The following is a 24,616-nucleotide window of genomic DNA, read 5'->3' as shown; positions in this document are numbered from 1 at the left end:
AGTGGCCAACCCAGGTGGCTACACTAGGGCAGAACTGGCAAAAAGGAGTGTAGTGTTTAAAAAAGGCCACGGTGGCTCTTTACAAGAGCAAGGTGCGTTTTGGAGTGGTGTACCCGGCTCACCTTTGGGTCACGTTCAAAGATCAGAACTACTATTTCGACACACCAGAGGAGGCAAATGACTTTGTGAAGAAGCATGGACTATGGGAGAATTGAATGACGTTTGTGGTTACACCTGAATGTTCCTTTTTTGATGTGTTTTGCTATTTCTTTGCCTTTTTCTGGATCTGTGGTTCTTTTGCCGTTTTTTTGCTGCATTGGTGGAAATGTTTGGGGGAAGAGGATTGGGTGTGGGTATATGTTTTTCCTTCCTGAAATGTTCGATTAAATTAAAGTTGAGTTAGGGTAGGGGACTGTTTGTTGATTCATTGTGTTAGAACTTAGATTTTTCCCCAGGTAGCGGTCACCCCGCTAGCAGTTATGCTAGTTAACAGGAGCGAAGTGGGGGAGAGAGCTGGTCATCTGGACAGGGGTGGTGGTGGGGGGTGTTTTTCATTTCCTTTGTTTGTTACGGTAACAAGCCTAGGTTGGCTGGGTTGTTCAGGATTGTGGGGGGGGGGGGGGGGGGGGGGGGTCCGTTGGAATTGAGTCAGTTGTTTGGTTGGTGCCCGAGTGGAGGGGGCAAGGGACTTTTTCGGTGGCTTATATTTGGGGTTACTCAGGGAGGAGGGAGGGGGGTGGGCAGGGAGAGAGACATGTAATAGTGAGTGGGGTTGGTTGTCGGGCGCTCCGGTTGTCTTCTGGAATGTACATGCGCCCAACTGGGACGATAAGACTCCATTAAGATGATGCTGGCAGCCATCCCCGGGTTTGACTCGCAATCACTTGATTATGGGGGAGGACCTTTGTGTGTTAAGGTCAAGCCCTAAATCCTTTACAACGCGTGTGTCAAAGGAACTGTCAGTATTCATGGAACAGATGAGAGGGATGTACCCATGGAGATTTAGATACCCCAGGGAGCAGTTTTCCTTCTTTTCGCATGGACATCGGGTGTACTCCCGTGTCGATTTCTTTGTGGTGGGAAGTTGTTACTCCCCGGAGTTGTGGGTACTTAATTGTAATATCAGATCACACCCCACACTATGTGGATATGTGGTTGGAGACAGGCTGTGCTCAGAAATCCCTGTAGAGGTTGGATGCAGCATTGCTCGCAGATGAGCGGTTTTGTAAGAGAATGGATTCCATTCTCTGTTAAGCACTAAAGGCGGTCATCCAGGGGGGGGTGGGGAGATAATTTTGCTTAAAGCTTATATAGAGATACGTCTGATACGACGAAGAGGCAGAGGTTGGTGCATTCCATCCTTGAGGTGGATGCTCAATACTCTTCTGCCCCAATGACAGAGCTCTTAATGCAGGGTGGGTTCGAAGATCAATGGACAATGGGATTGTTGAGATCTTTTACCGGGGACTGGACAGGTCTGTGCCTCCAGAGGATGACTTGATCATAGTAGTTTTTGGATGTGTTGGTCTTTCCGGTGATGGAAAGGGAACGAGGGCAGAAACTAGGCCCAGCTTGGGTTGGACGGAACTATGAACTGTATTTGTTCAATGCAGTCATGTAAGGCACCAAGCCCAGACAGATTCCCTGTGGAGTTTTATAAACAGTTTGGGACTGCACCTGTTGGACATATTTAGTGAACCTCTGAATGGAGGGGGGGGGGGGGAAGATTGTTGTTGTTACCGGCTATACTGGGCGAAACGTCAATCTCAGACGGGCTTGGTTAAGGGCCAACATTAGGACACTTCTGAATGGAAAAAAAAGGACACTTCCGAATGTAGTGCTGTCGCCCTCCTTGGGGAGGGGGTGGGGATACAGGAAATCGATCCAGAGGTAATCATCTCAAAATCATTCAACCGAGTGGAGTTGGGGACACCATTGAGGTGGGTTGTTCAAGCCCAAATGCATTAAGCTTTTGTACAGGGCCCCAACTGAGAGTATCCGTACCAGTGTGTTCAGGTTTTCAATTATTAGGGATACAAGGCAGGGATAGCCTCTTCCCCAGTTGCTGTATGCTTTAGAGATTCAGTCGTTGGCCATCGCAAAGTCATCAGCCAGGTGGAGGGGTATAGAAAGGAGGTAGGGAGCATAGGGCAATTCTTCGAGACAGGATCTACTCCCATTTGGAAGCAAATGGACGTATTAGTGAGAGGCAGCATGGTTTTGTGAAGGGGAGGTCATGTCACACTGACTTGATAGATGATTGATGCAGGTAGGGGAGTGGATGTTGTCTATATGGACTTCAGTAAGGCCTTTGACAAGGTCCCTCATGGTAGACTAGTACAAAAGGTGAAGTCACACGGGATCAGGGGTGAACTGGCAAGGTGGATACAGAACTGGCTAGGCCATAGAAGGCAGAGGGTAGCAATGGAGGGATGCTTTTCTAATTGGAGGGCTGTGACCAGTGGTGTTCCACAGGGATCAGTGCTGGGACCTTTGCTGTTTGTAGTATATATAAATGATTTGGAGGAAAATGTAACTGGTCTGATTAGTAAGTTTGCAGACGACACAAAGGTTAGTGGAATTGCGGATAGCGATGAGGACTGTCAGAGGATACAGCAGGATTTAGATTGTTTGGAGACCTGGGCGGAGAGATGGCAGATGGAGTTTAATCCGGACAAATGTGAGGTAATGCATTTTGGAAGGTCTAATACAGGTAGGGAATATACGTGAATGGTAGAACCCTCAAGAGTATTGAAAGTCAAAGAGATCTAGGTGTACAGGTCCACAGGTCACTGAAAGGGGCAACACAGGTGAAGGTGGTAGTCAAGAAGGCATACGGCATGCTTGCCTTCATTGGCCGGGGCATTGAGTATAAGAATTGGCAAGTCATGTTGCAGCTGTATTGAACCTTAGTTAGGCCTCACTTGGAGTATAGTGTTCAATTCTGGTCGCCACACGACCGGAAGGATGTGGAGACTTTTAGAGAGGGTGCAGAAGAGATTTACCAGAATGTTGCCTGGTATGGAGGGCATTAGCTATGAGGCGCAGTTGAATAAACTCGGTTTGTTCTCACTGGAACGACGGAGGTGGAGGGGCGACCTGATAGATGTCTACAAAATTGAGGGGCATAGACAGAGTCGATAGTCAGAGGCTTTTCCCCAGGGTAGAGGGGTCAATTACTAGGGGGCATAGGTTTAAGGTGTGAGGGGCAACGTTTAGAGTAGATGTACGAGGCAAGTTTTTTTTTTTTTAAAACACAGAGGGTAGTGGGTGCCTGGAACTCGCTACCCCGGGAGGTGGTGGAAGCAGGGACGATAGTGACATTTAAGGGGCATCTTGGCAAATACATGAATAGGATGGGAATTGAGGGATACGGACCCAGGAAGTGTAGAAGACTGTAGTCTAGTTGGGCAGCATGGTTGGCATGGGCTTGGAGGGCCTGTTCTTGTGCTGTACATTTCTTTGCTCTTTGTCTGTAGATGATTTATTGTATATCACAGACCCTCGCTCTAATGTGACTAGGTGTTTAAGTTTGGTTCCTTCTCGGGATATAAATTGAACAGGGGCAAGATGGGAGGTTTACCATTGAACCCTCTGGGGAAGGGAGCTGATCTGGAGGCTACTGTTTCAGCTTGCCAGGGCTAGTTTAAGGTACCAATGAATGCAGGTGGCTCATGACTGGACCTCATTACACAAATTGAATCTGGCCAGTCTGGTAGAGGGTGAAGGCAGACTTGGTGGGATGCCCTCCCGTTGCCTTCGCAGGAAGGGTTCAGATGATCAAGATGAACATTATTCCGAGGTTCTTGTCTGTGATTCAATGTCGCCCAGTCTTTCTTCCTCAATATTTTACTGGGTCAACAAGTTAATCTCACCTCCCCCCCCAAAGGTTAAGGTTTTTCTTTTGCAGAGCAATTGTTGGGGGTGGGGGTGGGTTTGGTATTACCTAATTTGATATATTACAGGGCAGGAAACATTAAGTGCAGTGGTGGTTTAAGTATCAGAGGTTGGATGGAGGAGGCTTCTTGTAGAGGTTAGCACGGTGTACTCATTACTGTTCCTCTTCCATTCTGTCTGGCTCAGGTCTCTTTGAAGTCCAGTGATAACACCCTTCGAGAATATGGGGAATCCATTCAGACAGCACTTGTGTCACTACTGGCACCCATCTGTAGGAACCTTAGGTTTATACTGGCTGGGATGAATTCATTATCCAAGGTCTGGGAGAGTGAAGGGGCAGAGATGTTTACAGATTTATTCATGGAGGGTAGGTAGGTTTGCTGGCTGGATGGGATGGAAGTTCAAACTCTGGAGTAAGACGCTGAACAATGTGGACCAGGGAGCTGAAGAGTAAAGACCTGTTGTACCGTGTTCTGTGTCTGTTACTTTTGTTTACTACTGGAATCCTCAGTATGTCCGCAAGACCATAAGACATTGGGCCGAGTGGCCTAGTTCTGCTCCGCCATTCAATCATGGCTGATATTTTTCTCATCCCTCTTCTCCTCATAACCCCTGATCCCCTTCTCCCTATAACCCTTGAACCCCTTATCAAAAACCTAACTATCTCGGTCTTAAAGAGAGTGATTTGGCCTCCACAGCCTTCTGTGGCAGAGTTCCAGATTCACCACCCTCTGGCTGAAGAAATTCCTCCTGTTTTAAAGGATCGTCCCTTTAGTCTGAGATTGTCCTCGGCTTCTAGTTTTTCCTATAAGTGTAAACATCCTCTCCACAATCACTATCATGGCCAACTCTGCAAGTTTCAATAAGATCCCCCCTCATCCTTCTAAACTCCAACAAGTACAGACCCAGAGTCCTCAACAGTTCCTTCATTCCAGGGATCATTCTCGTGAACCGCCTCTGGACCCTTTCCATGGCCAGCACATCCTTTCGTAGATACAGGGCCCAAAACTGCTCATAATACTCCAAATGGGGTCTGACCAGAGCCTTTTAAAGCCTCAGAAGTACATACCTGGTCTTGTATTTCGAGCCCTCTCAACATGAATGCTAACATTGCATTTGCCTTCCTAACTGCCGACTGAACCTGCACATTAACCTTAAAGAGAATTGTGAACAAGGACTCCCAAGTCCCTTTGTGCTTCTGATTTCTTAAGCATCTTCCAATTTAGTAAAGTCTGTGCCTCCATTTCTCCTTCCATGCATAACCTCACTTTTGCACATTGTATTCCATCTGCCACTTCTTTGGCCACTCTCCTAGCCTGTCCAAGTCCTTCTGCTTCCTCAATACTACCTCCCCTCTACAGATCTTTGTATCATCTGCCAACTTAGCAACAGTGCCTTCAGTTCCTTCCTCGAGATCATTAATTATATTGTGAAAAGTTGTGGTCCCAGCACCGACCAAGCATCAGCTGCCATCCTGAAAAACACCCCGTCATCCCCACTCTCTGCTTTCTGCCAGTCAGCCAATCTTCTTCCATGCCATGATCTTACCCTTAACACCATGGGCTCTTAACATATTTAACAGTCTCCTATGTGGCACCTTGTCAAAGGCCTTCTGGAAATCTAAATAATCATGTCCGCTGGTTCTCCTTTGTCTAACTTCCTTGTTACTTCCTCAAAGAACTCAGATTTGTCAGACATGACCTCCCCTTGACAAAGCAGTGCTGACTCAGTCCTATTTTATCAAGCACTTCCAAGTACTCCATGATCTCATCATTAGTAATGGACTCATCTTACCAATGACCGAAATCAGGCTAACCGGCCTATAATTTCCCATCTTCTGCCTCCCTCCTTTCTTAAACAGGGGCGTTACATTAGCCACTTTCCAGTCCTCTGGAATCCTTCCTGCCTCCAGTAATTCCGTAAACATCGCCACCAATGCCTCAACAATCTCCTGAGCTAAAATGTTTAGAACCCTGGGGTGTAATTCATCTGGTCCAGGGTATTTATCCGCCTTCAGACCTTTGTTTCCCCAGAACCTTCTCCTTAGTAATGGTCACTTAGTAATGTCAGCCACCACATCTACCAATATCCTGCAGTTACCATTGTCCAGGAGCCCAACTGTAACAGCCACATACTGCAGCAACAAGAGTTGGAAACAGGAAAGTTTGCTGTAATTCAGCTCCAAATGCCCCAAAGCCATCTGAAAAGGCACAAATGTCAGGTGTGTGAAAGAATACTCATTGCTTGGATGGGTGTGGTGCCAACACTCCAGAAGCTCAACACCAACCAGGAATTAGCAGCCTGCTTCATTTACCACCGTAAACATTTATTCCTCTCGATTAGGGAGGCAGTGACAACAGTGTTGATATACACAAGATGAAACAAAGTAACTCGTCAAGGTTTTTTCCAACGGTCTAATTCCATGATCTCCACTACCTGGAAGGACAAGGGCAACAGTTGAATGCGATCACCTCCTGCAGACTCCCCTCCACCACCCTGACCTGGACTATATTGTCACTCCTTCATTGTCACTGGGTCAAAATCCTGGAAGTTCCCAACAGTACTGTGGGTGCACCATACATCACTTTGACTACAATGGTTGAAGAGCCTGCCTCACCATCACATTAAAAGGTGAATGGGCAACAAATGCTGGTCTTGCCAATGACATTCCACTACATTAAAAAAATCTGTGTTCAAGAGGACTTATGTATTTAAACACTAGTACTGTTGCAGTGCATTAAGTATATCCCTTTATTATAGTAACAAAGATCACAAAATTCATGATTTCTATACAGGAATGCTGATTTATGCTTTCACAATTTACAATTAGTTATGAAAATTCAGTAATAGATCTTCAAGAATGAAACACAAGCATCATTCACAGCAAAATCTCAGTTCCAGCACTGGCAATATATTTCTCCACAATTTTTTTTTAATTAAAGATGCACAGTAGCGTTCAATTCAGCAACTCCTGCAGAATTTCATTCCACAGTCCAGTTCATTCTGACTGGATTAGGCCATGCAGCTGGTTAATAATGCAACAGAATAAAAAAAAGGAATCTTCTATTAAACCACTTCAGTAATACAATATTACAATTTTAAAATAGTGGTCATTAAGTTGGAATTCTGTAGTCAGTGCTTAGTATGGAACCAGTTGTAAACAAGAGACAGGCCACATTTCTTCATCTCATCAGGAATTCAGGCTATCGCTTTGGCTTCAGGCAGAAATGCCTCCCAGTATTTAATTAACTGAAAAATAATTCCAAGAGATTATTAGCTTCCCAAATGGAATGTAACATCTGGAAAAACTTTTATAGAAACTGAAGGGCAGGTACTTCAATTCTACCTATATTTTAGATCATATTGGGAAGCTCAAACTCTATGTCCATGCCTATAAATTAAATGGACAATTGGAAAAGCTGAAAAGATGATTCTGCATGGCAAGTTTCCCCCCAACCCAAATGAAAACATGCATTTATATGTAGCATCTTTCCAGACATCTGGACACCCAAAGAGCTTCAGGTCAGTAAAATCAATGCATTGAGTCATAGATTTGGAGGAAGTAAATTCACACCAAGACTGAATTCACGTTATGGATCTCACCCCGTTTGGTCACTCGCTGGTTGCTCTGGAATGAATCAAAATAAAGCAGCTATATAAACTGACAATTTAAGAGCATTACTGGACACTCTTCGATTACATCAATTGCACTCCCCATGCACAAGATTAATATAATGTGCAAATCAAAAGTGCCCATGTTATGAAAACCAGACCGATATTGCCAGAAGTCAAGTTCTATAGTTTGACAATTCAGGTCACTTTACAGATCATTGTCCTTGTGTCAATTTTGAGCTTTAGACAATGTCAAGTACACTGGCCTCCTCTTTGGGCATTCTGGGTTCACTGTAGTGGTCAATAGACATTTCTACAATTACAATACCTGGTTAATTAGCCAGAAAAAAAAAGGTAATCACTTGCCTGTTGTTGCGTTTGCACTAAAGATTCAAGGTACTTAATTATAACAGTTTTGAAGTCCTTTATTCTTTCTTTCTGAAAATGAGATACAAAGATCAAAGGATGACTAAAGGGCAATTTAGATAGCCGTAAATTTACTCAGATGCTTGACCATTCCACATACTTCAAATCTGCCAACTTCCTTGCGAATGGTTTTTGACATCTGTTCAAAGTCCCTCTCTCCTTGTTGAACTCTGGCCTCCCACTGGAAGGGGAAAAATGCGAATTAGGCAATTAGTTCTACAGCCAAAATTTAGAATATTTGCATACAGCTATAGAGCCTTTGGCAAAAAGTTCTAAGCAACTAATTGGACAAAACTGGTGTTCAAATTTCATTCAACAAAAGTAGATGAATCTCGGGCATCTTTCAAGTTAAATTGTGAAATTGTGAAAAGGTAGACAATGTATTATGAATTTAAAGGCAGAATAAATTACATTGATTCAGTAATTAAAGCAATTCCTATTTGAAAAAACTAAACTGACAATTCACATTATGTAACTGCAACTGCAAGAGATTAACTTTGAAAGCTGAGAAAGAGATTGCAAAGTCCACGAGCAACCAAATAAAAACATTCAATCACATGAAGTCAGATTGTAAAATTAGTTCAAATGTATTGTTTAGATTGATTGATGTAATTAGAAATTTCAAAAATATTCTATCGTAAGGAAAGGCAGGAGGTAAAGAGCTGATTGATGGCGATTTATCCACACTTAAGGTGAGGAATAAGTTTGAGAAGGCCAAATATATGCCCTAAACATATTTTTAAAAATGGCTTCACTACATCTTTCTCCACCATCACCCAATGAGGCTTTCCGCCATCTTTAGTCCATCCTCTATCAAGATGTAATCCAATCTGAGCTGCCCTTGGGGGTATTTTGCTGTTAAAAAATGCAACTTGAATATAGTCATAACTACAAGGGCGTGGAAATTAAGTTTTATGTTAGTTCTATCTTTGTTAAATTTCATCTTCCATGGGAGCTCAACCAAAATGCTAAGTAAATTTTTGATAATTGCATATTCTAGTTTGAGGAAGATCAAAAGTTACCCTATTGTAGACCGGGCATGCAGAAGGAAGAACACCTCAAAAAAATTGATTATGCAAATACAATGCACTGAGTGAGTAACAGCATGCTTATTCAACTATGAGATGACTAACCCTAAAGCACTACAAGCCAAGTTGTGCATTAAGCAGGGATGGATTTTAAAATTAATAATACTAGTCACATCCTTCCCTCACTTCCCAATTCTTCATCACCCACCATCACCAGAGACTCGAGTTCCTAGGCCTGCTTGCATAATGTGGTGCAAAAAGCTCAATCTTGACATTTTGCTTCAACTTTATTCCTCATTGGGAACTGGTGCTGAAAAATGAGGAAGGGAAATAAAGTAAAGGAGAAATAAATCAGAATGAGCAAGATGTGGGTTAAAATTCTAGAACTAATGTCAAATAAGACGAGGGAGCTGCAAATAAGACTAGGGAGCTGCACTGTTCATGGGAACTGAACAAAAATGGAGAAAAGATTTACAATAGAGTATGGGCATGGTTGCCAGGCAGCTATTAATTTCACCTGCTACTCTAAGCCACTGCCATTTAGAAACCAGCCAAGTACACAAGAGTTTGGTCGGCCATGTTTCTTCTGTGGCGTTTTCTCCTTCAAAAGACTTCTTGACTGATTTAAATGTATTCCATCAGCTGTAGTATTTGATTATAATCATACACATGACATCTTGCTTACAGTATGCAGCACCCATATTTGTGTACTGCATGTCAAACATTTGGTTTTCAAATCCAATTTCCAGAGGGACATATTACTCCTGTGCCTCACCAAGTGCAATCACAGCCATTCATAATTAGTGGCTATACATGCCAACCAATATTACAAGACAAAAGTCAGGTGTTGGTTGATATTTGCACTCTGGTTTAAATACCCAGAGTTGGGTGATGGATCTCTACAAAACACAATGGAGACTGGAGTTCAGTGTATATGGAGGGATAGAGAGAGAGAAGGGACGTGAAAAATTGCCAGCACAAATCTGCATGTATTTAGAGTGCCTTTCATGCCCTGAGTAGTCATCTTTGGCAGTCCCTTAGGATTGAAACAGAGGAATATAGAAAAAAAAAAAAAAAAAAAAAAAAAAGAGTAGGCCATTCAGCCCTTAGCCTGCTCTGCCATTCAACACCATCATGGCAGATGCTGCATCTCAATGCCATACTCCGGCACTCTCCCCACACCGCTTGACACTTTTTTTCTACTAAAATATATGATTTGGCATCCACAGCCTTCTGTGGCAGAGAATTCCATAACTTCACCACCCTTGATTGAAGAAGTTGCTCCTCATCAGTCCCAAATGACCTATCCAGAGATACTCACTTGTTCTGGACACCTGTCAGAGGAAACATCTCCGCATTCAATCTGTCCCTCCCAGTCAGAATTTTATACATTTCTATTAGATCCTTTCTCCTAAATTCCAGTGAATACAGGCCCAATCGACCTAATCTCTCATATGACAAATCTCATCCAGGAGTCAGTCCGGTGAACCTTCACTGCACTACCTGTGGCAAGTATATCCTTTTAGACAAGGACACCAAAGTGCACAATCTACTCCAGGTGTGGAATCATAGCTGCAGTAAGACACCCTTGCTCCCTCACTTCAAGTCCTCTTCCAATGAAGGTCAACATAGCATTTGTCTTCCTAAATGTTTGCTGTATCTGCATGTTTGCTTTCAGTGACTGGTGTACAAGGACACACCCAGGTTCCTTTCTAAACGTTTCCCAATCTATCACCATTCTGCTTTTCTACAAGTGGATGTTTACAATTATCCATGTTATACTGCATCTACCATGCAAATGCCCAATCAGCCTGTCTAAATCATCTTCACGGTTTCTGAACATCCTCCTCGCCACTCGGGTGTTCCCACATTGGTAAACTTGGGAATATTACTTTTGCTTCCTACATCCAAAATCACTGATGGAATTGTGAATAGCTGGGGCCCAAGCATTGATGCCTGCAGACTCCACTAGTCACGGCCTGCCACTTATTCCTACTATTTGTTAACCAATTCTCAATCCATGCCAATGTATTACCTCCAATCACATGCACTTTAATTTTGCACATTAACCTTTATGTAGGACAATCCAAATACACCATATATTCTAAGAGTTACATCACATCCGTCAAATGTGGATTTCCCCTTCATAAATGTCAACATGTCTAATCCCATTGGTATTTTCCAAGTGCCCTGCTTTGCATCCTTATAACAGATTCCTCCCCCCCCCCTCCCCCCCCAAACAACTACTGATGTTAGGCTAACAGTATGCTTCTCCCATTTTCTTCCCCCCACCACCCCCCTTTTTTAAAAAATAAATAGCAGTTATACTTGCCACCCTCCAGTCTGCCAGGACTGCTCCAGAATCTACAGAACTTGGAAAGATGATAACCAACACATTCATTATTTCCATAACCACCTCCGTTAGTACCCTGGGATGCAAGAAGTCAGGCCCTGGGGATTTATTGGCTTTCAGTCCCATTTACTTCAACAATTTCTTTCCTTCAATTCCTCTTTCTCACCTCAACACTTCACTTCTCTTCCCCTCTTAAATCTTCCTTTGCTAATGCTCCCAATCCTCAGGCTTGCTACTTTTTCTAGCAACTTTATGGGACTCTTTGGATTTAATACAGTCATTAATTTATTTTGTCAGCTATGTTGGGCCTCTTGCACCAGAAAGGAATGGATAACTTGCAACTTGCTCAAATATTAGCAGTTCTCTATTCACCATCATGCCTTCAACTTAATCTTCAACTTCTGCCATATACCTTTGCATGTCCTTCATTTAGATTTCAAACCAGAGTTTCGAATCACATTTCTGCATTTTCCATTCGAATGAAGAATTCTCATGTTATGGTCACTGTTCCCAAAGTTCCCCACAAATTAACCCCTTCCTCATTGCATAATAATCTAGGATAGATCTGCACTGTAAATTCTATGAGAATGTTTCCTAGTCGGCTCAGCACTAGTCTTAAAAAATAAAAAAAACAGAGATTCATAATTTAATTTGCCCAATCTATATTTAGATTAAAAGTCACCCACGCTTACCGTAGCACCGTTTTTAACTGGGCCTTGCATTTCCTGTCTAGTGCCATCCCCTCTACCTACAGACAACTCCCACAAATATTTTCCCACTTCTCCTTGCTTTTGTTATGGGCCAGGGTTAAACCCCAAAGTATATTATGGAGTTCACCTGACCTATAACTTGTTGAATTTGGCTAGGATGAGCACAAGAGCTTTCACTTTGAGGTGTGGTTCAAAAGTCTTGCTAACAGGCTTCATTCCAAGAACTTTGCATCAACAGAGCAAGAATTTTTATCCATTACAAACAGATTAATCTACGTATAACACTTGAATTCCCCCTTAACTAAATTCCCCCTTAACTGTTCTAATTCAAAAACAAAATCCCATAAACCAAAACCCCCCTTTTCAAGGGCATGGCTCAGCACTCTGCATTGTCACTTGAATAAGACTGGCTTTTCCGGAGATTCTGACCCTGCCTCACCAGCAGGGTTAAGTTACCAAAACAACCCCACATCCCAAAGATGTGCAGGGTAGGTGGATTGAACATGCCAAATTGCCCCTCAATTGGAAAAAATGAATTGGGTACTCCAAAATTTTTTTTTTTTTTTTTTTTTTTAAAGAAAAGTTACCAAAACAGCAGGCAGCTATAATCAATGGGTGGGTTACTGGAACAACTCTTTAAAATGAAGAAAGAGAGACAGGTCAAAACACCAGGTTCACAGCAGCCAAATGTGAAAGCAAAACCAAAAACAGCTCAGGGCCACAGCCCAGCTCTACCCACACAATGACATCACTGAAGCCCTGTGTCAAGACAAAAACCTTTCTTAGAGACACTGGTTAGCTCCACTCAGATGGATTGTACATTTGAATTTACAGGATCCAATATCCTCCTGCACTATTGCACAGGTTTCATCCTTAACCATCACCCCCACCTCCTTTCCTCGTCTGTTCTTTCTAAATATTGGATACCCTTGGATAGCACTTCCCTGCCTTGCAACCGTATCTCCGTAATCACAATATAGTACGAGTGCATACCAATTTGAACTGATAACTACCTTATTGCAAATGCTCAGTGCCAGATTTCCCAATGTTTTATCACATGGGTTTTGTACCATCATCCTATTTGCCGCTAGCCCTAGTTTCCTCCACTTGCCTTTAATTTCTATCCTAGTTTCCCTCGTGTTTCTCTTCTTTACTACCCCCCCCCCCCCCCCCCCCAAACCCCAGATTCTTAGCCCCGCGCCACTCTTGAATCCTCCCACAGCATTAGGAAATACGCTATGGAGGTATTAGTGCTGGGGTGCAAATGATCCAGCTTGTACAGGTCCCCAGAATTGGTCCCCAAACCTCAGTAAACTCCCTCCCTCCTACTATCTCTCCAGTCACATGTTCATCTGGTCTATTCTCTGTAGAACCTAAGACGGCGATAGCATTGTTGAGAGTATACGATAGGCCCCCAAAAAGTCAGAGATAGAAGTGCAGATATGTAGACAAATCTCAGAACTGTAGGAAAAAAAAATAAAAATCAGTTAATAGTCAGGAATTTTGACTTCCCCAATATTAACTGGGATAATCAAAGTGTGAAAGGCTTACACACTTAATTCTTCAAGAGCTTTTTAATGTCAACATATACCTACAAAAGGAGGGAGTTGTGCTGGATCTGGTTTTAGGGAATGAAACCAGGCAAGTGAAAGCAGTTTCAGTGGGGGAGCATTTTGAAAACAGTGACCATAACTCAGTAGAATTTAGTTTTGGAAAGGGACAAAGAAAGATAGACCGGAAATTAAAGTTCTTTGTGGGAGGGCCAATTTTAATAAAAGACAGGATCTGTCCAAAGTTGACTGGGAGGAGCTACTTGTAGGAAAATCTAAATTAGAGCAATGGGATTCATTCAAAAAGGAATTAGAGTACAGGGCCAGCATGTTCCCATGATAGTGAAGGGTAGGAGCAATAACTCCAGAGAACCCTGGATGTCAAGGGATATCCAGAGTTCAATGAGAAAAGGAGGCTTAGGGCAGGAATGGAGAGCTCAAAACAGCAGAATCCCTAGAGGAATATAGGAAGTGCAGTGGGTTACTCAAGACATTAGGAGAGTGAAGAGGAGGCATGGAAAAGCACTGGCAGGTAAAATAAAGGAAAATCCAAAAGTGCTCAAGTATATTAACAGCAGGGGGTTGACCAGGTAAGAGTAGGGCCCAACTTATAAATTTACAGTACCCAATTCTTTTACCCCCCAATTAAGGGATATTTAGTGTGGCCAATTCACCTATGCTGCACATCCGAGTCGTGGGGGTGAGCCCCATGCAGACATGGGGAGAATGTGCAAACTCCACACCGAGTGACCCAGAGCTGGGATCAAACCAGGGTCCTCAGTGCCGTAAGGCAGCAGTGCTAACCATTGCACCACATGCTGCCCCTATCGGTGAGGTTGCACTTTGCATCTGTGTTCACAGAGAAAGATGTAGGTATCGAAGTCAGGGGACGCATTGTAATTTACCTGAACTCATACCATTTTCTTTCCAGCCAAGTCAGCAGATGACTTTGCTGATGTGGAAGATGTGACATTGTCCATTCATGCTTTTATCAAGGAGGCTCCCAAGATATGGAAAATGGTCGAAATCTTCCATGATCTCACCCCCAAATAAGATCAGTGGCAAGTGGGACCTGCCTGGAAGAGGGCCTTAAATTTTCCAGGTGTTTACTCTTTGCTTATATGCTTTGGACAAGTACACAATGACCTAGAATTCCTCAGGAAAGATTTAGGCAATCTTTCACAAGATAGCTTTAAAAAAAATAATTCAGATGTCATACTGATTGGTCTATCCTAGCAAAGCTGTAAAGTTTGCAAACCTAAAACATGGGCTTGAAGGGAACATTCAGGAAAATGCTTAGAGCCTTTTTTTTGTTCATCACAAATACTTTCCCCTCAACGAGTTTATTCCACTTGAAGCAAAGGGCGGCTACGTTTGACAGGCAGAATTCTGTACTTGGTTATACATACACCACAGTTAATGGTATTTGCAATTCTTCTATATACAAGCTGTATAATTTAATAGAAGAATTGCAAATACCATTAACTGTGGTGTATGTATAACCAAGTACAGAGTTCTGTCTGCCAAATGTAGCCCTTCATTTTCAGCATCTCCAAAGGGTAGAAAATTTGATCATGCTCTTGCAGTGGGTTGCTTTGGGATTTCTCAGGCCTGCATTTGTATTTGTTTTTTTAAATAAGTGATCAAGTCTTTGCATTTTGGCACCCTTCAGCGGTGATTCAACATCCTACTCCCTGAAAGCATAGGAAACCACTCACCTTAATTCACTGATAAAGAACAGGTTTTCCACAAATACAAAAAGGACTATTCCAAGATTTGAGGTACATCATGGAGTTCACACATGAAGAAACTGTTATAGCACAGCCTTAATCTTAAATGGACAAGTATCCACATACCCTAGATGACCTAAAGACAGTAAATAAAGAGCATGCTAGTCGTAACAAGGTTTAGATGGTGTCTAGAAAGTGGACATAAAAATTATCCAGATTAGTCAAAAGGCCTGGCTGAGAAAATCACACTTCTCTGTAGGATGTCCACGTTTGCTGGCTCAACTACACTGGCACCATCAGGTGAGAATCCACAAAACTGAATCCTAACAAAAAAATAATTCACAAAGCCACATAATGCAACAGATGGGGTCATTACATAACAGTGGGAAATTCTTCAAACTAGTTGCTTGGATATCTAGAATAAGGTAGCCTCTGCCATGTTAAAATGCAGATATCAAACATTTTTGCTTCTTAAGCAAATCCTTCTTTAATCATTCTTGAAATCCAGATTTGCTTCAGTCATTTACATTCCCACTAGAGTTGCAATGGTCTGGATGAGATTTATTCTTTAAAAAGATGGTTTCATTGTTTAAATTTTGCAAATGCTAAATTTCCAAAGTGGTGAGTTTTCTTAAACACTTCTGCAAGGAGGTGCCATTAGGCACTTCAAGCTTCTTTCAAGTAGATGGTAGAATCTCATACCTATATCCTCGTATTGCCATCTGCTGGGTCAAGCAAAAGTTTCTGCAGCCAATTCAAGAATATCGAATTAGGGAGTTGGAGGGGAATGGGAGTTGGAGGGGAATTTACCAATTATGCAAGGGCCATGGATTTGTGAAGGGAAAATCATGCTTAACAAATCTGTTGGAATTCTTTGAAGAGGTGACCAGTACAGTCGACAAGGGGGAGCCAATCGATGTGGTATATTTGGACTTTCAGAAGTCGTTTGACAAAAGTCCTGCATAAGAGATTATTGTGCAAAATTAAAGCGCATGGGATTGGGTGGATAGAAAACTGGTTGGCAGAGAGTTTTTTTGAAGAATAAAGGGATTAAGGGTTCAGTGTTCGGGCCAGAAAGTGGAGCTGAGTCCACAAAAGATCAGCCATTATCTCATTGAATGGGGGGGGGGGGGGGGGGGGGGGAGGGAAGAGAGAAAGAGAGAGAGAGAGCAGAGTAGGAATTAATGGGTCCTTTTCAAATTGGCAGGCAGTAACCAGTGGGGTACCACAGGGATTGGTGCTGCGACCCCAGCTATTCACAATATATATTAATGATTTGGATGAGGGAACAAATTGTAACATCAAAGTTTGCAGATGATACCAAATTAGGTGAGGGTGAATTGTGACGAGAATGCAGGGATCCTACAGCAAGATCTGGACAGGTTGGGCGGAAGTGGGCAAATCAATGGCAGATTCAGTATAATTTTGGTAAGTGCGAGGTTATTCACTTTGGAAGTAAAAACAGGAAGGCAGATTACTACCTGAATGGTTGTAAATTGGGAGAGGAGTGCGCAGCAGGACCTGGGTGTCCTTGTGCACCATTCGGTGAAGGCAAGCACGCAGGTGCAGCCGGCGGTAAAAGGCTAATGGTATGTTGGCCTTCATTGCAAGAGGTAGAGTATAGAAGCAGGGTGCAATTGGACAGTGCCTTGGTGAGGCCACACTTGGGAGTATGGTGCACAGTTTTGGTCTGCTCCTCTGAGAAAGGATGTTCTTGCTCGAGGGAGTGCAGCAAAAGTTTACCAGACTGAATTCAGGGATGGCAGGACTGTCATAAGGAGAGATCGACTGGGTTGGGATTGTTCTTGCTGGAGTTCAGAAGAATGAGCTGGGGGTGGGGGGAGAAAGAGAAGATCAAGAGACTTATAAAATTCTAACAGGACTAGACAGGGTAGATGCAGGGAATATGTTACCAATGATGGGTGTGTCCAGAACCAGGGATCACAGTCTGAGGATTCTGGGTAAACCATTTCAGAGGGATAAGGAAACATTTCTTCACAAAGAATGGTGAGCCTGTGGAATTCATTACCACAAGGAAGTAGGTGATGCTAAAACTTTGAATATATTCAAGAGGCGGCTGGACATAGCACTACTATGGGGAGAAAGCAGGATTATAACAGAAGGAGTAGAAGCAAGAGTAGGCTACCTGGCCCCTCGAGCCTGCTCCCCCATTCAATGAGATAATGGCTGATCTTTTGTGGACTCAGCTCCACCTTCCAGCCCGAACACTTAACCCTTAATCCCTTTATTCTTCAAAAAACTATCTTTATCTTAAAAACATTTAATGAAGGAGCCTCTACTGCTTCACTGGGCAAGGAATTCCATAGATTCACAACCCTTTGGGTGAAGAAATTCCTCCTAAACTCAGTCCTAAATCTACTTCCCCTTATTTTGAGGCTAGTTCTGCTTTCACCCGCCAGTGGAAACAACCTGCCCGCATCTATCCTATCTATTTCCTTCATAATTTTATATGTTTCTATAAGATCCCCCTCATCCTTCTAAATTCCAACGAGTACAGTCCCAGTCTACTCAACCTCTCGTCATAATCTAATCCCCTCAACTCTGGGATCAACCTAGTGAATCTCCTCTGCACTCTCTCCAGTGCCAATATGTCCTTTCTCAGGTAAGGAGACCAAAACTGAACATAATACTCCAGGTGTGGCCTCACTAACACCTTATACAATTGCAGCAGAACCTCCCTAGTCTTAAACTCCACCCCTCTAGCAATGAAGGACAAAATTCCATTTGCCTTCTTAATCACCTGTAAACCAACTTTTTGCGACTCATGCACTAGCACACCCAGGTCTCTCTGCGCAGCAGCATGTTTTAATATTTTATCATTTAAATAATAATCCCTTTTGCTGTTATTCCTACCAAAATGGATAACCTCACATTTGTCAACATTGTATTCCATCTGCCAGACCCTAGCCCATTCACTTAGCCTATCCAAATCCCTCTGCAGACTTCCAGTATCCTCTGCACATTTTGCTTTACCACTTATCTTAGTGTCGTCTGCAAACTTGGACACATTGCCCTTGGTCCCCAACTCCAAATCATCTTTGTAAATTGTGAACTGTTGTGGGCCCAATACTGATCCCGGAGGGACACCACTAGCTACCGATTGCCAACCAGAGAAACACCCATTAATCCCCACTCTTTGCTTTCTATTAATTAACCAATCTTCTATCCATGCTACTACTTTCCCCTTAATGCCATGCATCTTTATCTTGTGCAGCAACCTTGTGTGGCACCTTGTCAAAGGCTTTCTGGAAATCCAGATATACCACATCCATTGGCTCCCCGTTATCTACCGCACTGGTAATGTCCTCAAAAAATTCCACTAAATTAGTTAGGCACGACCTGCCCTTTATGAACCCATGCTGCGTCTGCCCAATGGGACAATTTCCATCCAGATGCCTCACTATTTCTTCCTTGATGATAGATTCCAGCATCTTTCCTACTGCCAAAGTTAAGCTCACTGGCCTATAATTACCCGCTTTCTGCCTACCTCTTTTAAACAGTGGTGTCACATTTGCTAGTTTGCAATCCGCCGGGACCACCCCAGAGTCTAGTGAATTTTGGTAAATCACCACTAGTGCATTTGCAATTTCCCTAGCCATCTCTTTTAGCACTCTGGAATGCATTCCATCAGGGCCAGGAGACTAGTCTACCTTTAACCCCATTAGCTTGCCCATCACTACCATCTTGGTGATAACAATCCTCTCAAGGTCCTCACCTGTCATAGCATCATTTCCATCAGTCACTGGCATGTTATTTGTGTCTTCCACTATGAAGACCGACCCAAAAAACATGTTCAGTTCCTCAGCCATTTCCTCATCTCCCATTATTAAATCTCCCTTCTCATCCTCCAAGGACCAATATTTACCTTAGCCACTCTTTTTTGTTTTATATATTTGGAGAAACTTTTACTGTTTTTATGTTCTGAGCAAGTTTACTCTCATAATCTATCTTACTCTTCTTTATAGCTTTTTTAGTAGCTTTCTGTTGCCCCCTAAAGATTTTCCAGTCCTCTAATCTCCCACTGACCTTCGCTACTTTGTATGTTTTTTCCTTCAATTTGATACTCTCCCTTATTTCCTTAGATATCCACAGTCGATTTTCCCCCTTTCTACAGTCCTTCCTTTTTGTTGGTATAAACCTTTGCTGAACACTGAAAAATCACTTGGAAGGTTCTCCACTGTTTCACCATAAAGTCTTTGCTCCCAGTCTACCGTAGCTAGTTCTTCTCTCATCCCATTGTAATCTCCTTTGTTTAAGCACAAAACACTGGTGCTTGATTTACCTTCTCACCCTCCATCTGTATTTTAAATTCCACCATATTGTGATCGCTCCTTCCAAGAGGATCCCTAACTATGAGATCCTGAATCAATCCTGTCTCATTACACAGGACCATATCTAGGACCGCTTGTTCCCTCGTAGGTTCCATTACATACTGTTCTAGGAAACTATCGCGGATACATTCTATAAATTCCTCCTCAAGGCTGCCTTGACCGACCTGGTTAAACCAATCGACATGTAGATTAAAATGCCCCATGATAACTGCTGTACCATTTCTACATGCATCAGTTATTTCTTTGTTTATTGCCTGCCCCACCATAATGTTACTATTTGGTGGCCTATAGACTACTCCCATCAGTGACTTTTTCGCCTTACTATTCCTGATCTCCACCCAAATGGATTCAACCTTATCCTCCATAGCACCAATGTCATCCCTTACTGTTGCCCGGATGTCACCCTTAAATAACAGAGCTACACCTCCCTTACCATCCACTGTCCTTCCGAATAGTTTGATACCCTTGGATATTTAACTCCCAGTCGTGACCATCCTTTAACCATGTTTCAGTAATGGCCACTAAATCATAGTCATTCACGATGATTTGCGCCATCAACTCATTTACCTTATTCCGAATACTACGAGCATTCAGGTAAAGTACACTTATATTGGCTTTTATACCTCTGTTTTGAATCTTAACACCTTGATCAGTAACCTCCCCCAAGTTACATTTCCTCTTAACCCGTCTGCTAATTTTCCTCGTCGTTGAACCCATATCTTCATGTAACAACCTGCCGCGTCGCTTACCATTAATGTTTTCACTTCCCGTTTTATTCCTTTTAGTATTCCTGGTCCTATTCACTGAGCTCCCCTCAGTCACTGTACCTTATACTGTCGCCCTGTTTGATTTTTGACTATGGCTTCTCAGCCTTACACTTTTTTTTAGGCTATTGAGTTAGATGATCATCCATGATCGTGATGACTTGCAGAGCAGGTTCGAAGGGCCTCCTCCTGCTCCTATCTTCTATGTCATAGATATCTCAACGTCATAGAATTTACAGTGCAGAAGATGTATCTATGTAAGAGGTCAAAGTTGCCAACATAATTTCATGAACAAAGTTGCCCTTTAACTGGAAGAGCAATTGCCCCATATTCTCCAAAAAAGGGCTTCAGCAACATGAACAGGTCTTACTTTGTTCCAGAGAATTGACTATGAAAAATATTTTTTATCTACTCATACTCGGTTCCGAGGCTCAACAGCTGTTTATTTCTCTACATTTCCCACCCACTTTTGTTCTGTGGCTCTAATAAAAAGCACAAATCATATTCCCTCTACCCTGCAATTCTTCAGTCTTGGGATCTTTGTTGTCAACTCTCCCCATCACTATATCCAGAGGCCAGGCTGGATTCAATATGTAGTGCTTTATGCATTTCCTATACTTCCTAACAACCAACCAGTTCAATAATCATTACCAAAACTCAAGGTGGAAAGAACAACTTTCTTACCATCAAGCCCATATTAAATTTCTACAGTGACTTCTTTCACATCAAGATACAGGCCACCATTCTCAGTCTATGGGAACCCAAGCTAGACTTCATAAGCAACTGAGCAAATGAACCGTGGCACATGACTGATTTCAGTGCGCATTCAAATTATATAGCATTTGCTTTTGCACAAATTTAGCAACTATATATATTTTGTCTTATAATACTTGAATTACTAAGTAAGTGAGGGGTATTGATTTAGTAGTCATTATTTTAGTACATAATCAGATTTTAAATCTGCCAGAATTAAGCTCGCCTGTTTCCACAGCAAGGGTTCACTTCTCTAAAAATAAAAACCTGTATTTACACGCTTTTCACAACCATGCGTAAGCTTTTTGAACACAAGCGACTCCTTTAGCTTGTCCTACAAATAGCAGTTATTTTTTTTTTTAAAAATGGAGCACCCAATTCTTTTTTTTCCCCAAATTAAGGGGCAATTTAGCATGGCCAATCCACCTAGCCAGCACATCTTTGGGTGTGGGGGTTGAGACCATTGCAGACAAGGGGAGAACGTGCAAACTCCACGGACCATGACCAGGGGGCAGTATCGAGCCCAGGCCCCCGGTGCCATGTGCAGCTGTGCTAACCATGCTGCCCCACGGTTAGCAGTTATGCATGCAATATAAGGTACATGGTTTTTTGATCCCATTTTGCACTGGGTTACCAGATCTCAATTAGAACACGGTAGAGGAAGACAAGGACATTAATGTACTTCACATAGCAGGCACTGATCAGTAAAGCTCACGATCAAGATACTAGAACAGCAAACGGCACTTGTGGACCTAAATCTAAAGAATAAAAGGCTTCAGAAGCAAGGAAAGAAAAGTCGAAAGAAGCAAATTGCAGAAACTTTAATTAACACAAGAAAGCTATAATGAAGGGGATCATTAAAATTAAATTCATGCAATGTACCAGCTACTGTTCAGCAACTGGGGTTTTAATAGGAATTTCTAAAAATTAGGCAATAAAACAGCCATGAAATTGCAAAGTACATTTTTACTGAAGTAACTATACAGGGTGAAGGTAGTTACTTGAACCGGTGTTTTAAAAGCTTCCTACCTCCTCAATTTCCTTGTGAAGCAGGATAAAACAAATTACACAAGTTACGAAAAATATTTATTCAGCACCTTTTGTCCCTACCGCTACAGAAAAGATTTTGTTGAATTCCAAGTTATCGTACACCTTTCTGAAAGCAGAGCTCTTTCCGTAACGTTATAAAACGGAGTTTGCTCGGATGAATGCATGTTCTTCTGCAAATTAAAAACGCTATACCCAGGATAGCTTACTATGCCATTGATTGTTCATTTGACAATTCAACCCCTAGTTATACATGCTTCAATATTTGTCAATACATTTAGTTGTTTTTTTTGCACCCTAACTATTCTGTCCTAGATTACAAGCTGTGATGTAGGATTTCTTATGAAGGCACAAGGCAACTTTAGTAACCAAAAGCAATTATCAGACAGGATTTGCTGTTCACTTCCCTGCACAGCACCCTTCCCTGCACAGCACCAAAACCATACCCATATCCTAGAAGAGTAGACCACTCAGACATGGGGAGCTGGGGCTCACCCATGACAAATGAACAATGCAAGGGCCTAAATTTAGGGCAAAGTAATTCGTGAATAGCCAAAAATAAAAAATTGCAAATGTGACTTTATGTAACTACGAAGTAACAGGGATGAGTTTCCATCTGGACTGACAAAACAATGGGTTCAGTGAGAACACCCTGGGGGTATGGGAGATCAAAAAGTGCAGTCTTCCTCATGCCGTTTCCTGCAAGGATTCCATACCATCCTCCTAGTTTGTCTTAGCTGCATCTGTTCTAATGCTCCAATCCAACCCAGGGCTTCCAACGCCCTTCCTTTTCCTGAATAAGAGTCTTTCTCCTGCTCTCTCCACCTATTTCTCACTTCTTCCAGGTGAAGCCACAATTTACATGTACTTCTTTCAATTTTATTTATTGGACACACTGCTCACATCACAACATGATCTCCTCTACATTGAGGAAACCTTGGCACAGTCCACAAGCGTGACTCAGCTTCGGTTTGTTTTTCCACCACCTTGCGCACATTTCAGTGTTTAGCCTGCTGCAGTGTTCTAGCAAAGCCCAATGCAAGCTGGAGCAAGCTGCAGTTCCTCCTCAGAATAGGCATTTTACAGCCTTCTGAATTAGAGTTCAACAACTTCAGACCGTAAAAGTTTGGTGGTGGTTGGGGAGGCCGGGGGTCAAGTAGGGCAGCAAGTCAGCACAACTGTTAGCAAAGTTGCTTCACAGTGCCAGGGACCCATGTTTGATTCCTGGCTTGAGTCATTGATTGTGCGGAGTCTGCACATTGTGTCTGCATGGGTTTCCTCCCACAAGTCCTGAAAGACATGCTCATTCGGTGAATTGGACATTGTGAATTCTCCCCCCCACCCCCGTGTACCCGAACAAGTGCTGTGATGTGGCGACTAGGGGAGTTTCACAGTAACTGGAATCCATAGGATTCCTAGCCTTTGAACTGCCCTAGTAGCCACAGTATTAATATGGCTAAAATAAAAGCAAATTACTGCAGATGCTGGAATCAAAAAAAATAAAACCAGAGAAAATGTTGGAAAGTTTCGGCAGGTCTGGCAGCATCTGTAGGGAGAGAAAAGAGCTAATGTTGAGTCCAGATGATCCTTTATCAAAGCAAGTTAATATGGCTAGCCCAGTATAACTTCTGATCAATGGTAACCCCCAGGATATTGATTGTGGGGGATTCAGCGATGGTAAAGCCATGGAATGTCAAGAGGCAGTGGTTAGATCCTCTCTAATAATAAATCTTTATTATTGCCACAAGTACATCTTTCGGACTGGTGGGAGGAAACCCACGCAGACACGGGGAGAATGTGCAGACTCCACACAGACAGTGACCCAAGCAAGAATCGAACCTGGGCCCTCGCACTGTGAAGCAACAGTGCTAACCACTAGGCTGTGCCGCCCACACTTGTAGGAGATGGGTATTGCCTGACACTTGTGGCACAAATGTAACTTGCCACTCGTCAGCCCAAGCCTGGATATTGTCCAGGTCTTGCTGCATTTGGACATGAACTGCTTCATTATCTGAAGAGTCATGAATGGTGCTGAACATTGTGCAGTCATCCGCATCCGCAAATATCCCCCACTTCTGACCTTATGATGGAAGGGAGGTCACTGATGAAGCAGCTGAAGATGGTTGGGCCTAGGACACTACCCTGAGGAACTCCTGCATGAATGTCCTGGAGCAGAGATGATTGACCTCCAACCACCACAACCATTTTCCTTTGCACCAGGTAGGACTCCAACCAGAGAGTTTTCCCCGATTCCCATTGACTCAGTTTAGCTAGGGACTCCTTGATGCCATACTTGGTCAAATGGTGTCAAGGGCAGTCACTCTCACCTCAGGCATTCAGCTCTTTTGTCTATGTTTGAACCAAAGCTGTAATGACGTCAGGCGCTGAGCGAAC

General features: G+C 42.8%; 1 protein-coding gene across 1 annotated transcript in view; it reads right to left on the bottom strand.

Annotated features, from left to right (window-relative positions):
- Positions 1-6,630: 6,630 nt before the first annotated feature.
- snx2 (sorting nexin 2) overlaps positions 6,631-24,616 on the bottom strand; it is a 79,578-nt gene continuing 61,592 nt past the window's right edge. The window contains exons 13-15 of the mRNA XM_072516536.1: positions 8,036-8,116; positions 7,876-7,947; positions 6,631-7,146 (exon numbers count right to left, since the gene is read on the bottom strand). Of these exons, the coding sequence (XP_072372637.1) occupies positions 7,096-7,146; positions 7,876-7,947; positions 8,036-8,116 (204 nt within the window). The 3' untranslated portion in view covers positions 6,631-7,095. The remainder of the gene's footprint in view (positions 7,147-7,875; positions 7,948-8,035; positions 8,117-24,616) is intronic.

The sequence above is a fragment of the Scyliorhinus torazame genome, chromosome 9, assembly GCF_047496885.1.
Source record: "Scyliorhinus torazame isolate Kashiwa2021f chromosome 9, sScyTor2.1, whole genome shotgun sequence".
Lineage (NCBI taxonomy): Eukaryota > Metazoa > Chordata > Chondrichthyes > Carcharhiniformes > Scyliorhinidae > Scyliorhinus > Scyliorhinus torazame.
The sequence above is the reverse complement of the archived record's forward strand: the minus strand, read 5'-3'. Positions and strand labels throughout refer to the sequence as shown.